The 13,610-nt window shown below is 59.1% G+C and overlaps 1 protein-coding gene across 35 annotated transcripts in view; it reads left to right on the forward strand.

Moving 5' to 3' along the window:
- The first annotated feature begins 185 nt into the window (after window positions 1–185).
- The window catches only part of NRXN2 (neurexin 2), a 108,803-nt gene continuing 95,378 nt past the window's right edge, over window positions 186–13,610 (forward strand). For 17 of the 35 annotated variants that reach the window (XM_067748505.1, XM_067748507.1, XM_067748512.1 and 14 more), the window contains exons 1-2: window positions 188–418; window positions 9,718–10,684. In XM_067748505.1, coding sequence (XP_067604606.1) covers window positions 9,961–10,684 — 724 coding nt within the window. In that variant the 5' untranslated portion in view covers window positions 188–418; window positions 9,718–9,960. Of the gene's footprint in view, window positions 419–9,717; window positions 10,685–11,221; window positions 11,229–11,486; window positions 11,680–13,610 lie in introns of those variants that run through there. The other 18 variants (XM_067748526.1, XM_067748520.1, XM_067748527.1 and 15 more) reach the window with 5 other exon arrangements.

Genomic DNA, 13,610 nt, shown 5'->3' on the forward strand with positions numbered 1-13,610 from the left:
AAGCGGGGAAGAACTCGGAGGCCGGGAGGCTGGGACGCCTGGGTTCCTCGCGGGGCGTGGGCCTGTGGAGCAGCGGGACTGGCGGCTTCTGCGCCTTCGCATTGGCTGCGCAGCTCGTCCGTTAGCGCAGCATGATCCAATGCTCGCGTCCGGGGGGCGGAAACTGGTGCTGATGCTGCCGTCAGTCGGTGTTGCAGGGATGCGGCGGCGGGAGCAGCCGCCCTGACGCGCGGAGCATCCTTCTCCGAGCGGCACCGCGGCGGGGCGGGCGGACCGGCAGGCGGGCGGGGACGCGGCGGGGAGCGAGAGAGGCGCGAGGCGGCAGACACCACTGGCCCTGGTTCTGCCACCCGCCGGAGACGGGGCGGCCCTGGGGTTCTGATCCCCACCCTCCTGCTCCTGGCGCCCCCAGAACCAGGTACGGGGGGGTGCTGCGGCGGAGACGGACGGGGGGGGGGCGAGAGCCGATTGGGGGAGGGCAACGATTGGAGGGGCGGGGGAGGCAAGAAGGGCGGATTGGGGGGCGGGGGCGCTGGCGCGCTGAGAGGGCTGGCTGGGTGACAGCGAGGCGGCTAAACGCCTTGGGGGGTTGGGGGTCGGAGGCTCCCTGTGGAAGGGGCACTGGCACTGAGCTGGGGTGAATGGAGGGGGGTGGGAGGGCTGGTCGTTGAGGGGAAGGAATGGGGCGAGAAGGAGGGGCATCCGGAAGGCTTGTGAGGGAGGCTCTGAAGGGGGGTCCCCAGCCTACACCCCAAGGGCTGGAAGCAGTGCCCGTCCAGAGGGGATGAGGAGCCCGTTGTGCCCTGAAGGGTCTGCAGGGGAGAAACCAGCGAGGAACTGGCCTTCCTAGGAAAAGCAGAGGGGGCTGGAGAGGGGAAAGGAGAGAAGTGGAAAGGCAGGGAGCAGGGCCAGGCCAAGGGCTCCATACTGGGGGGCACCGCGGAGGACCAGGCTTTACTGGGGGATGGGAGCCAAGGGGAGAGGAGGTTATGGGGAGGGAGCAGAGGGGAAGGCGCCCAGGTGCTAGAGGCAGAGATGGGCATGTGTTGGTGGAGAGCCGGGAAAGATGGGGGGCCCGAGGGAGAGGAGCAGAAGCTTGCGGGGGAAGGTTGGAGGTGATGAGAGAGGGAGACTGGGAAATCAGTAGGAGGGGGCTGTGCTGGGGTGGGAACACGCTGGGGGTGGTGACAGGGTTATGGTCAGAGTGTGCTGCAGGGAGGGGAAGCTGCAGGGCCCGGGGCTTGCTCCCCTGCCCCCAAAGAGCAGGAGAACATTCCTCATGTCCCAGCCTCCTCCCCAGCTGAAGGAGCCATCTGCCCTGGGTCCTCTGGGTTGGGGTATGGGCCCCTGAAGCCTTGATGGGTCCTTAGAGGAAAAAATTGGCTGTGGGCAGCTGTTATCTTCTTTACTCTCAGCCCCCACCGGAGTCCTGGGTGAAGGCATTCGGTGCCTCATTGAACCAGCAAGGCTGGGAGGGGGCTCTTTCTTGGTGCCTGGAGGTGAAGGAGGAAGCTGTCCAGACCTGGAGTGATGAAATCAATCTTAGGGTGTGGGTCTTGGGTCTCCAGTCCTCTTGGCTGCCTTGGGGCTTCCATACACTTCTGGTTTTTTATGTGTTGGGGGATGGGGTCAGGTGGGCGAGAACCTCCCATTCATTCCCACCCCTCCCTCTTGTCCACCTTCCTAGTGTCTGGGTATTCCCTTTGGGGCAGGGTAGACTTCAGGGCTTTGCATTCTCTATCTTTCGCCGGAGAAGTAGACAGAGAGAAGGAAGACAGAGGAAGAAAGAGAGGAGGGAGGTCGGCTGATCTGTTAACCGTAAAGCCTCCTGTTTTGTGGGTGCTTTGGCCACTCAGGTCCCTAACTCCTTCTGCCTCCAGGGATGCCTCCAGGGATGCTGGCATCTGAGACTCGGCTGGATCTTTCTAGGGGCAGGGGAGAAGGGTCAGGCTCGGGGGTTCCTTCACTCCTGCTAGAGGAGGTGTTCTCAGATCCATCCTGTCCTCATACCCACAGGGTGGGCGGGACTGACCGACAGGCAGAGGCCGGCCATCAGAGGATGGCTGGGGAGTTCTCTCCAGGAGCCGGGGCCTCTGCTGGCTTCTCAGCCTGGGCTGAATCCACACTATGGGTTCCTGAGAGGAGGGGGCTGGGTTCCAGAGGGACTGTGGGGGACCTCTTTCCCCTCCCAGGCCCTCAGTCTCTATCCAGGTCCAGCTGCTCCCTCCCGCCCACCCTTGCCAGTGACACAGACAACCTGACACTGATACATATGCTCAGTGGCACCCGCCCAGACACACACCTACACAGGCACACACACCTGCGTACACAATACACCTCCCGGCTGCACACCGCCTACACGCCCCGCCCAGAGACTGCCACCTCACTGCCTGCCTCAGAGACCTCCCCGAGGCGCCCTGCTCTCCTGTACGTGACACGCTCATGGCCCCTACCTGCCCCCAGAGCCCCAACACTGCAGTGTCAGCCCACACCCTCAGGTGCACACAGCCCCCCATGCAACCATTCACCTCCCCAGATTCACACAGCCATCTCAGGCACATCTGTATGCTTGCAACATACCTTCACTCCCCGGGACACACCCTCTCCTCCTAGCTGCATCCCACCCCCATCATTAAGCACCACGTTCCCTTCTTGGTCCTGAGCTCTTTGCCCCAGGCTTTGATGTGCACGACCACAGCCCCTCCGGGTCTGGCCCAGCACTCAGCCACACCTGCCGTCCTCAGAACCTTCCCGTTTCTAGGCGCTCCACCCCCCAGCACTAATCCTACACTCACACCCTGCCTGGTGCCGGAGCCATGCTGTCCATTTATTCCCAGCCCTCATGGGGACACCCCGACCCACAGTGCGAGCCCACGCCACCCACCCTGCTCCTCCGTCTGCTGGGGCGGCTCCCGGCCTGGCCCCGTCCACACCGGTGGGCTATGGCTCTCAGAGACTCATTCAACAAATAATCTGGCATCTGCATGACACCTTGCCGATCCTTGATCCTTACAAAGCTGTCTCTGCTGCTGTCACGCTGGAGTGGGGTGAGAGTGAGGCCGCCTGGGCTCAGCTCTGCCCCTCTGTGAGCCTCAGTTTCCTCATCTGTAAAATGGGGTTTCCCATATCTACCTCATGGGGTTCTTTTGAGGACTAGACCAGATGATTATGCTGACAATAATAATAGTAACAACTGTATCTACAGGCATACTTTGTTTTACTGCGCTTCACAGATATTGCGTTTTTTGCAAATTGAAGGTTTGCGGCAACACTGCGCTGTCAGATGGTGGTTAGCGTAATTTAGCAAAAAAGTAATTTAAAATTAAGGTATGTACATTGCTTTTTAGACACGATGCTATTGCACACATGACTACAGTATCATAGACTATGGTATAGTGTAACTGGGAAACAAAAAATTCGTGTGACTTCCTTTATTTCAATATTCGCATTATTGTGGTGGTCCGGAATTGAACCCGCAGTATCTCCAAGGTCTGCCTGTACTCTGTACCTACTGTGAGCCTGGCTCTGTGCTAAGCACTCTGTGAACTTTGTCGTATGCCCCCGGTAAACGGCAGCTATTTCCAGCATTATCATGGCACGCGTGCACACACCTGTCACGGGTACCTTTAGGAAAATTCCCAGGCACCTCCTGCTTACTCACAAGTCTACCCCTGGAAACCATCTATCCTCTGCATCGCTGGGGTGTACCCACCTGCGGCATCATTCCTCAGCTGTGCATAGCACAGGGTGGGCACAGGGGTGAGCTCACTCCTTTCACTGACTACCCCCAAGCTCCTAGGCACCTGTGCTCCGGCTCCCACTCTGCCGAGTCATTCATTTGCACCTCGGTCCCCAGCCCACCCGTCTCCTCAACCCCCCACACCTGGCAACAGCTGCCGCTCTTGTGCTCAGCCCCCTTCACGAACACCTGCTCAGGGGGACCCTCGCACACACCTGCCCACTCCCAGCCGTGCTGCTGTGGGACCTCCACTAGTCTCCAGACCCATTCATCCCTTTCCCACCTTCCCAGGTAGGAGGAGGTGCTCAGCAGAGTGGAGGAAGGCTCAGCGGGCAAAATCTGAGTCCCAGCTCTGCCACTGACAGGCCGTGTGACTGTGGGGATTCTGCACCCAGTCAGCTCCCTAGCACCCCCTACCCACAGGTGGACTCTGCAGCCTTGAGCCAGCGGTGATGGGAGCTGGAGGGGGTCGGGGTGGGAGTGACTCAGCTGCTCTCAGGATCTCAACTCTTTCTTCCCCCACAGAATCCTGTCCCACAGAAATGGGCACTCAGAGGTCCCTTCTCTTCTCTGAGTGTCAGTTTCCCCATCTGCCAAAGGGGGCAGTTATAAGGCCTGCATTACTTACTTCTCTCATCTGGCCTTGGTGAGAACCAAAGGAAACAAGAGACACATAGAATTTTGCAAACTGTAAAATGATGAGAGGAGGAGTTTTAAAAGTGATTATTAATACAATACCTACTTTTCCACTTTAGTCTCTGCTAGGCACTGTTTCAAATGCTTTACATATATTAACTCAATTTTGACAGCACTACTAATATCTCTATTTTACACGTAAGGAAACTGAGGCCCAGAGAAGCCAAGCAACTGGTCCGAGGTCACACAGCTAGAAAGGGGTAGAGCTGGAAGGAACCCAGGCCCCTGAGTCAGTGCCTCTAATCACTGCAGTATCTCACTTTTGCTTTTGCCCTCTGCCGACATGTGGCTGGACTTGGACTTGCCCAAGGTCTTCCCTTGTCACTTCTAGGTCATCAGGGCTGGAAGAAAGGAGGAGGAAGAGGGGGTGGGGCCTATTCGCAGCCCACCAATCCTGCCTGAGGTTTTAGGGAGGAAACAGGACCCTCCAAAAAACACCTTGTGCAACTGAAAGGGCCCTCAGAGCTCAAGCACTTCGATGCCCCCTCCCGTATGATTCAAGAGCCCCTCCTGAGCATCTCTGAGCAGTAGTCATCCTTTCTCAGCTCACACACCTCCACAGACTGGGAACTCACCGCCCCCCCCCCCCCCGGAGGCAGCCTACTCCACTGTTGGCTGTTTCGTATTGCCGGCAAGTTTCTCTTTAGCTCGAGCCAAAATCTCCCTCCCCATAACACGTACTCTCCCACCTGTCCACGGGCTGCCTTCTGGGGCCACCAGAATGTGTGTAAACCCAGCTCTTCCTCCCTGATGTCTGGGGGAGGCCCCTGCTGTTACACTCCCAGCTGGCGAGAGGGAGCTGGCGTGAGGAGAGCCAGAGGGAGGCTGGTGTTCCCATGGCTGGAAGAGAGTGTCTGTGTGTGTGTGTGTGTGTGTGTGTGTGTGTGTGTGTGTGGTGTAGATGTGGCCAGAGAAGGGGCTGAGTGGATGCTGGGAGAAGACCCCTGACCAGGGGCTCTGCCGGGATGGGTGCAGACGATCTCACCCTGGAATTCACATCCATTCACTCAGTTTGTGCTGGTGGTATGGGGCTAGGCCTTTGGTCAGGCTAGAAGGCCCGGGAGTAGAATAGTGGATACAGGGGAAGCATCTAGAATGGGAGGCCAGCGACCTTGATTTTAGCCTTGCTCTTCTCTATGGCCCTGGGTCAGTCACTGCCCCTCTCTGGGACTCCGTTTCCACCTCAGAGAAAACGAGAGGGGTAAACTCCATGAGCTCTGAGGTCTGTGTCTTTCAGCCCCCAGGGCAGACTCGGAGTCTGGATGGTCTGAAGAGCGCAGGGGTCCCTGTGAAGGTTGGGTCGGAGAAGGGTGAGCTCTGTGGCCTGTGCACAGTGCAGGGTAGAAGGAAGGCCATAGATGCTGGAGCCAGCCAGCCCCGTACCTGCACTTGGGCAAATGAATCCATCATTTGAAGCTCAGAGTCCCTGTTTGTAAGCCTGGGGTGACAAAAATACCTCCTAGAACTGGAGGATATGTAAGAACGTGCATGTGGTGGTCCAGCCTGGCACCCGATGCACAGTGGGAAACCCCGAAGTTGCAGCCCAGATGCCACACTGGCACTGGCCTGGCCATGGGAAGATGGGGAGGAAGCCGCCAGCCTAGGAGGACCCAGGAAGAATCGCTGGGACAGGATTCTGTGGGGGAAGAGAGTGGGCTGCGGCCCTGAGTGCAGCTGAGTCACCCCACCCCCAACCTCTCTAACTCCCATCACCGCTGGCTCAAGGCTGCAGAGTCCACCTGTGCGTAGCGGGTGCTAGGGAGCTGACTGGGTACGGGATCCCCAGTTACAGGGAAGAGGTCTGTTCCCCAGAGGAGCGGTGGCCCTGGGCCAGCAGTGGCTGGCAGTGTGCACTGCACTGACATCAGTCAGCAGGCAGGATATCCCAAGGCTGCTCTGGCAATGTCCCTGCACTGGCAGTAGGCACTGGAGAAGAATCAATCTTGGGGAGCAGCACCTGGACACTGTGGGTGCAGGGGGGCTTCCACTGTACTGCATGAGCCTCGGGGAGGAGCCATGTGCACCTCCAGGGACACTGTTTACCTGATGTAATTGTGCAAGGCCATGGCCCTCGCCCACGGGGAGGAGACCTGAGGCCAGAGAACTGCGTACCAGGAGTTGAGGAAGGATGGAGCCTCCTAGGTTAGCAGGAAGCCCCTGCGTCCTGGGAGGAAGGGTGGGTTGAAGGCTGGGTCAGCAGAAGCTTGGTCCTGGGGAGGGGGGAGTCTGAAGGGAGGGGACAGGAATGGTGAAGAGCAGCAGGTTTCCTGGGAACTGTAGGGTGGCGTGGGGTGGAAAGGACCGGGTGTCCGCTTAGCTCACACTCCTCTTGGGGCTATCTCTGCCTCGCAAGCCTGAAGCTGCCTCATTGGTCCCTGGGTCCCTGGAGAGAGGACGCAGGGAGGGCTGGGGCTTCCTCCTGGCCAGCTCTGCAGCCCCTGTGCCCCTGGCGCTGAGCTAGGCAGGCCTGTGCTGCAGAGCTGCAGGCTGTGGGGAGAATGAGTAATGAGCTTTGAGGGGCGGCAGGCCCAGACCCTGCCCCGGCTCCTCCCGGAGGCACCGCAGAAGCCCAGCCTCTGCCCTGGCAGGCGCTAGCAGGCACGTGCCTGCGCACAGCACCCCCTCCCTTGTCACACTCTTCCTCCACATCTGGGCACACAAAGACTGATAGAGTCATCCCCTCCTGGACTCTTACCCACTTTGCCACTGCTGCTCCCATCCCCCAGCCAGGTAACATTCCTTCCGGCTTTTAGGACCTAGGCGACTGCCTCCCAGCCTCTGGAGGCCGCCTCATCAGCCTCCACTCTTTCTGTCCTCTGCCAACTTCCTGAATGAGGGAGACCCTGACCCTTGGCTTTGCCGGCAGGAACCCCTCTGCCACCCTCTAGAAGGTGGGGGATGTGACTATGACAGAGGGACTGGGCTGGGGGTGGGGCAGGGGAACTAATCCCCTCCCTTTCCTGAGCTGAGGAGTGAGCGGACAGCAGCACGAAATCCTATTCCCTCTGCCAGCAGAAATCGATAGCTAATTAATTCCCTCCCCAAAATAGTGTCTGGAGGAGGGGGTGGGGGCCTTGCTCAGAGGCAAGGCCAGACTGAGACTGAGACCCTGGGTCGGGGAGGGAGGGAGGTTGCCATTCTCCGGCCTCCGGAGCCGTGCCTCTGCTGGGGGTCTCTGGCTGCTCCTTCTGAAGAAGAGGGGGAGTTTGGCTTTTCCCTCCCCCAAGCCTGAGGGTCCCTCTCCCCTGCCCTGGGCTGGGGTGAGGGTGCATGCGTGTGGGGGTAAGGGCGTCAATCAGGCTGGGAGCAGGTGCTGCATTTAATTTGATTGGCTAATTAGCCCGCGCATGTTAATTATCTCTATTACCCAGTGAGGAGAGGCAGTGGCAAAGCTATATATAACTGCAATAGTGTTTGGAGAGAGAAGGGACTGCTTGCCTGGAACACCTCCCTCCCTGGGGCAGCCCTTGGAGGGGTGCTGGGGCAGGACACTTGAGACCCTCTTGGAGCCTGTAGGAGTCGGGGGGGGGGCAGCAGTCAGAAGGAGCCAGATGGAAGGACCTGAGAGCTGGATTTGGAGGGTCTCTTGGAGATGGCTCCCCAAACTCTCTCTGTTGCCAGCCTCCTGAGGCCTTCTCTGCCCATCTTCTTTCTGCATACATATCACTCCAACCATCCTGCCCTCCCGTGACTCTCTGCTCACCCCCCTCACTCTGGCCTTTTCGGGGGGTCCCTAGGTTTCTCTCTCCCCCTTCATACCCCAACTTCCTCCCATGTAGGGAGGAACCACACTCATCCCACCTTCTCTCTCTCCAAGTCGCCCCTCTTCTCTTCTTTTGGTTCACACCTCTCTGAACCACACCCGTGGCTGCCCTGTCCTTTGTCTCTTTCGTGGAGTTGCTGGAGTCAGACCTATGTGGATCTAAGTCCCAGTTCCCTGCTGACTGGCTGTGTGACCTTGGGCAAGTCCCTAGACTTCTCTGTGTGGGCTTCTCCAATGGTTAATGGGAATAATGGGACATCCCAGACTGATTAAGTAAAATGACATTTGTAAAAGTGCTCAGCATCCAGGGCCTTGACAAATGCTGTTGGAATTTGGAATTTAATTTTCTCTGTCTTCTCATTCCTTTTCTCCCCATCAGGCCACGTTTCTCCTCAATTACTCTTCCTTTTCATGCGATTTCTCTTCTTCCTCACCACGCTCCCCTTCAATCTTTCCCTGTCTCTTCCTAAACTATGGTCCTTCTCTGCTTCTCTCTCAGGCTTCTCCCCACCTCTTTCCCTTCCTCCCTCCCCAAAATAAAATCAATGCAATATTCAGGAGGGTTGTTGGATATAAATAATTACGACTCAGAGTTTAACGAGATGCAAATTCCCCTCCCCGGCGTGGGGTATAAATTGCTCTCTGACAGCCCGTTACAAGGGTAATCATTTCAGAAAGGCAATTTTATGCAAATGAGGCTGCCTGCCTCCTGGTGGCTCCCCCAGGCCTGGATGAGGAGGAGGGTGGAACTGAGGGGTGAAGAGAACCCAGTTATCGGAGCAGGTCTCAGGCTGAAGACTGGGAGCTGGAGGTTGGGGGTGACAGACACTTAGGTTCAGGAATGACCTGGGCTGGTGAGCAGGAGGTTGGGGCCCAGGAAGGGGTGAGTGTGGTTTTGGGGTAAGTGGAGACACGGAATCAGATGCCTGTCTCTTTGCATGGATGAAGAGGGCTTGGGGTCTGGTTGCCTGGGTCCTGGCTGGTTTCTCTCCCTTGCCCCCTTCCAGCCAGGTTACCCAGTGATACCATTGACAAATTGGCATTTAATTAATCCTAATGAATTATTTAGCAACTTCATTATCCAGCATCAGGAACTGATGAGAGAGAGCCGTGGCTGGTGGTGGGAGCCACGCACAGGGGTTGGGTGTCTCAAAGAGGAAGGGGCTGTGGTCACCAGCTGAAGGAGTCTTTAGGCCTCATCCACAGGAGCTGGCCCTGGTCCTGATGGGAGGCGGGGGTGAGGGCATCTGGGTTGGGCTCCTACTGGACACGAAGGTGTTACCTCCCTACCTGTCTACATCTTAAACCAATAATGCCCCTAGCGAGTGTCATCTCCCCCACCCCCAGGGTTGAGCCCCCAGTGCTCCCGTCATGGTGGTGTCTCTTGTTTTGAGACCCTCTCCAGGTCAGTCCTAAAGGGAAACAGTTGAGCTCTTGCTGGTGTGAGGGGGGAGCCAGACACCGACACCTCCCCTCCTCCGAGCCCCTCATTAACACTTTCCTCTCCATTTCCCCGCAGGCATCCCTCCCCCATCTTCCGTCGGAGCCCGCAGCAGGGGAGGGGCGCCTCCGCCTCAGTCCGTGGAAGCCGGCACCTGGGCCTCTGCTCGCTTCGCCCTGCGGCCGGGCCCATGGCACTGTGAGCCGGCGAGGGAGCCCCGCTCGGCGCGGGGGGCGCCCGGCCCCCTCCCCGCCCCATGAGCCCGCGGCTCTGAAGCCTGAGCGGGGCCGGGGGCCGGGCGGGGCCGGGGCCGCCGGAGGCATGGCGCCTGGGAACCCGTGGCGGCCGCCGTCGCTGCCGCTGCTGCTGCTGCTGACGCTGGCGGCGGGTGCGGGCGGCCTGGAGTTCGGCGGCGGCCCGGGTCAGTGGGCGCGCTATGCGCGCTGGGCCGGAGCGGCGAGCAGCGGCGAGCTCAGCTTCAGCCTGCGCACCAACGCTACTCGCGCGCTGCTGCTCTACCTGGACGACGGCGGCGACTGCGACTTCCTGGAGTTGCTGCTGGTGGAAGGGCGCCTGCGGTTGCGCTTCACGCTCTCGTGCGCCGAGCCCGCCACGCTGCAGCTGGACACGCTGGTGGCCGACGACCGCTGGCACATGGTGCTGCTGACCCGCGACGCGCGCCGCACAGCCCTGGCGGTGGACGGCGAGGCCCGCGCCGCCGAGGTGCGCTCGAAGCGGCGCGAGATGCAGGTGGCCAGCGACCTGTTCGTGGGAGGCATCCCACCCGACGTGCGACTCTCGGCGCTTACGCTCAGCACCGTCAAGTATGAGCCGCCCTTCAGCGGCCTCTTGGCCAACCTGAAGCTGGGCGAGCGGCCCCCCGCGCTGCTGGGCAGCCAGGGCCTGCGCGGCGCCGCAGCCGACCCGCTGTGCGCGCCAGCGCGCAACCCCTGTGCCAACGGCGGCCTCTGCACCGTGCTGGCTCCCGGCGAGGTGGGCTGCGACTGCAGCCACACGGGCTTCGGCGGCAAGTTCTGCAGCGAAGGTGAGTCTGGGGGGGAGCCCCCGCTGGGTGCCTGGGCGCGGAGTGAGGGGCGGGAGAGTTGTCTGGGCCTGTAGGGGCGCCTGCGGCCCGCGGGCTCAGGCATGGGGGCGGGTGAGAGTGTGTACCAGCACGCAAGTTGGGAGGGGCGTGTGAGGACGCCTGTCCCAAAGAGAGGGCGCGCACGGTCAGCCGGTGAGCTGCAGGAGCTGCGGGGTGCTGAGGGTTGGCGTGGGCGTGGCCGGCCTGCGGGTCCCGTGTGGGCGCGGCCCGTGTGGGCGCGGCCTCGTGAGCCCATCCAGTGCCCCTCTCTCTGTCCCCTAGTGAAGGTCCTGTGACGACCTGTGGGTAGGACTGTGTAGTCAGGTCCAGCTAGCGAGAGGATGAGGACCGGCCCCTGCAGGCGTGTGGATCGGGTGGGTGACTGATTGTGAGGCGCCCGTGAGGGCTGGTGGATGTGATCTCTGTGGGCGGGGCCTATGTGATGCAGTGGGTGGGGCCTTGTGGGTGGGGACGGTGGGAGTCCTGTGAAGGAGTCCTGAAGACGGTGTGTGGGGCTTGTACCGCTGGGAGCTGCGTAGGGCTGTGAAGGAGAGGGTCGGCACGAGGAGGGGGCGGGGCCTGCGTGGGCCGTGGGTGGGGTCGGTGCGGGCGGGGCCTAGGAGGCGGGCGCGTGGTCGGCCCAGGAGGGCGGGGCCGCAGTCTGAGGGTTAGCGCGTGGGCGGGAAGTACTGTCTGAGAGGCCGGCGCTGTACCACAGGATGAGGGCCCCGGACGGAGGGCGGTTGGCGCGGCGAGAAGGGCAGGGCGGCGCGTGCGAGGGCGGATGAGGGCGAGTGGGGTTCGCCAGGGTGCCCGCACGCGCCAGGAGGGCGGGAACCGAGTGTTTTGAGCGTGAAGGAAGCCCGAGGGACAGGGTGGCTGAGGCCTCTCAGGCTCGTGACTAGAGTTGCTGGTTTCGTTGACGGACAAAAAAAATGGCTGGTCGTCTCTGCCGGGTGAGAAACTGGAAGTGGAGGCCTCTGTTTAAAACACTGGAGCCCTCGCGAGCGTGGGGTTTGGAGGGGTGACTGGAGGGCTGGAGAGGAGTGGTGAGGACTCTGGAATATGGAATTGGGTGTGGAATTGGGACTTCAAAAGGAGGTCAAAGGAGGGAGAGGTTCCGCAGGCTCCCGGGCGGCCAGAGGCTGCAGTGGGCGAAGTGAGGGGACAAGGTCGAGGGTGGCGCCAGGCCTGGCGTGGGCTGTGGCTTTAGAGGGGGTGGGGGAGGAGGGATTTCGAGGCCCCTGTTGTGCTTTGGTCTGGCTGGCGAGTCAGGGAGAGGTTCCCCATCAGTTTGGGGACGGGGCGCGTGCGTCTCCTGGTCTGTGGCAGCCGTTTTTTAGCAGATGTGTGCAGACAGATGAGCGTTCCGCTCCCCCAGCACCTCTAGAAGCTGGAGTACTTGGCAGTTGCGTGTGTGTCTGCCCTCCAGAGGTAGGGTCTTTGAGGAGTGTGTGTGCCCACAGACCAGCACAGCCCTGGGGCTGCTTTGGGGATGGTGTCCTACTGGCTGGGACCTGCCTCCAGCCATGGGAGGAGCCACATCTGCAGGTGTGGCTCTGGGCTTGGGAAGTGTGTATTTTGATTATGTATCTGCAGTTGTGGTAGAGGAATATATAAGGAAGGTTTTGGATGGCTCTTGGGAGTTGTTTGTACAAGGTTGGGGGATGTATCTTCAGGAACTATGTGTATTAAGTGAATCTGACACCTTCTCACCTTTTCTCCAAGGAGTGCAGGTGCTCCCTAAACTGTGAAATCGTGTGTCTGTGCGTGTTTGCTTGCACGCGGTGGTGCGTGAGTCTGGCAGTGTGTATGTTACGTGTGAATGGTCTGTTTGAAAAGTAGTGTTTGCAAATAGAAGTGCTGTGCCTAGTAGAGTGAGCAGTACACAAGTGTAAGGGTGTGGGTGCTTGTGTAGGTATCCACGTGCATGCATTTTCATGTGAGATCTCAGTAAGACACCTGGACTTTATGAGGCATCTTTCATGACCCTTAACTTGATTCTCTGGTCCCTATGACCCCTCCCCTCCAAGCCTTTCTAAGAAAATAGGATGAACCACCCTTCTAACTTGATGGGAGGGAAATTTGAGCTACAGAGAGGCTACTGGTCCATGGTCTCACGGTGGCAGAATTGGCCTCGGTGTATGAAAAATGCAGCCAGAGGCCCCCTGGTCAACCAGAGCCTTTGTATTAATTCCCTGAAAGGGTTCATTGGCCAGAGGCTCCCAGTAAGCCCTACAAGATGTGCGCTTCTGGACGCGCGTTGTGTGGTTGTGTGTCTGCGATGTGTTTGGGTCCCTGTGTGTGACAGGGATGGTTGTATCATGTGTATATGTGATGGGTGTGTATCAGCTGTATGTTTGTGGCAGCTGTGGTAGAGCTGTGAGAGGCAGTTGCGTATCTGACCCACTGTGTGTGTGTGTGTGTGTGTGACATCTGTGGAAGGAGTTGTGCTTTGTCTATGATAAAAAGGGAGGGATATTCATCTGGCACTCCGTGGGTGTTTGATAAAGATCTGTGTAATGACTGAAGAGATATTAACAAGTATTTGATAGAATAAAGGCTTGGAGTAAGGCTGTATGTGTATATGAAACGATGTATGTGTGTGTTTTCAGATATATGTTGTAGGTGGCCATGGTGGTTATAAACACTGATTACATCTGGCGATGACAGGCACAGTGACAACTCTACTGATTCTCCTCCCCACCCATGACCTCATTCCCTCCCCTTATATTTGTTCCTTACTTCTTGGGCAGCTTTTGTAATATCCTGTGCTCATTACACTTCTTCTAGTACATTCCCATCCAGCCAGGGAGGACAGGAATGAGCTTCCACCCTTGGGTGTTGGGGTTAGGGTTGGAAGATTTTTAAGGGGAACAGGTCTGGC

Source organism: Pseudorca crassidens, chromosome 9, assembly GCF_039906515.1.
Source record: "Pseudorca crassidens isolate mPseCra1 chromosome 9, mPseCra1.hap1, whole genome shotgun sequence".
Lineage (NCBI taxonomy): Eukaryota > Metazoa > Chordata > Mammalia > Artiodactyla > Delphinidae > Pseudorca > Pseudorca crassidens.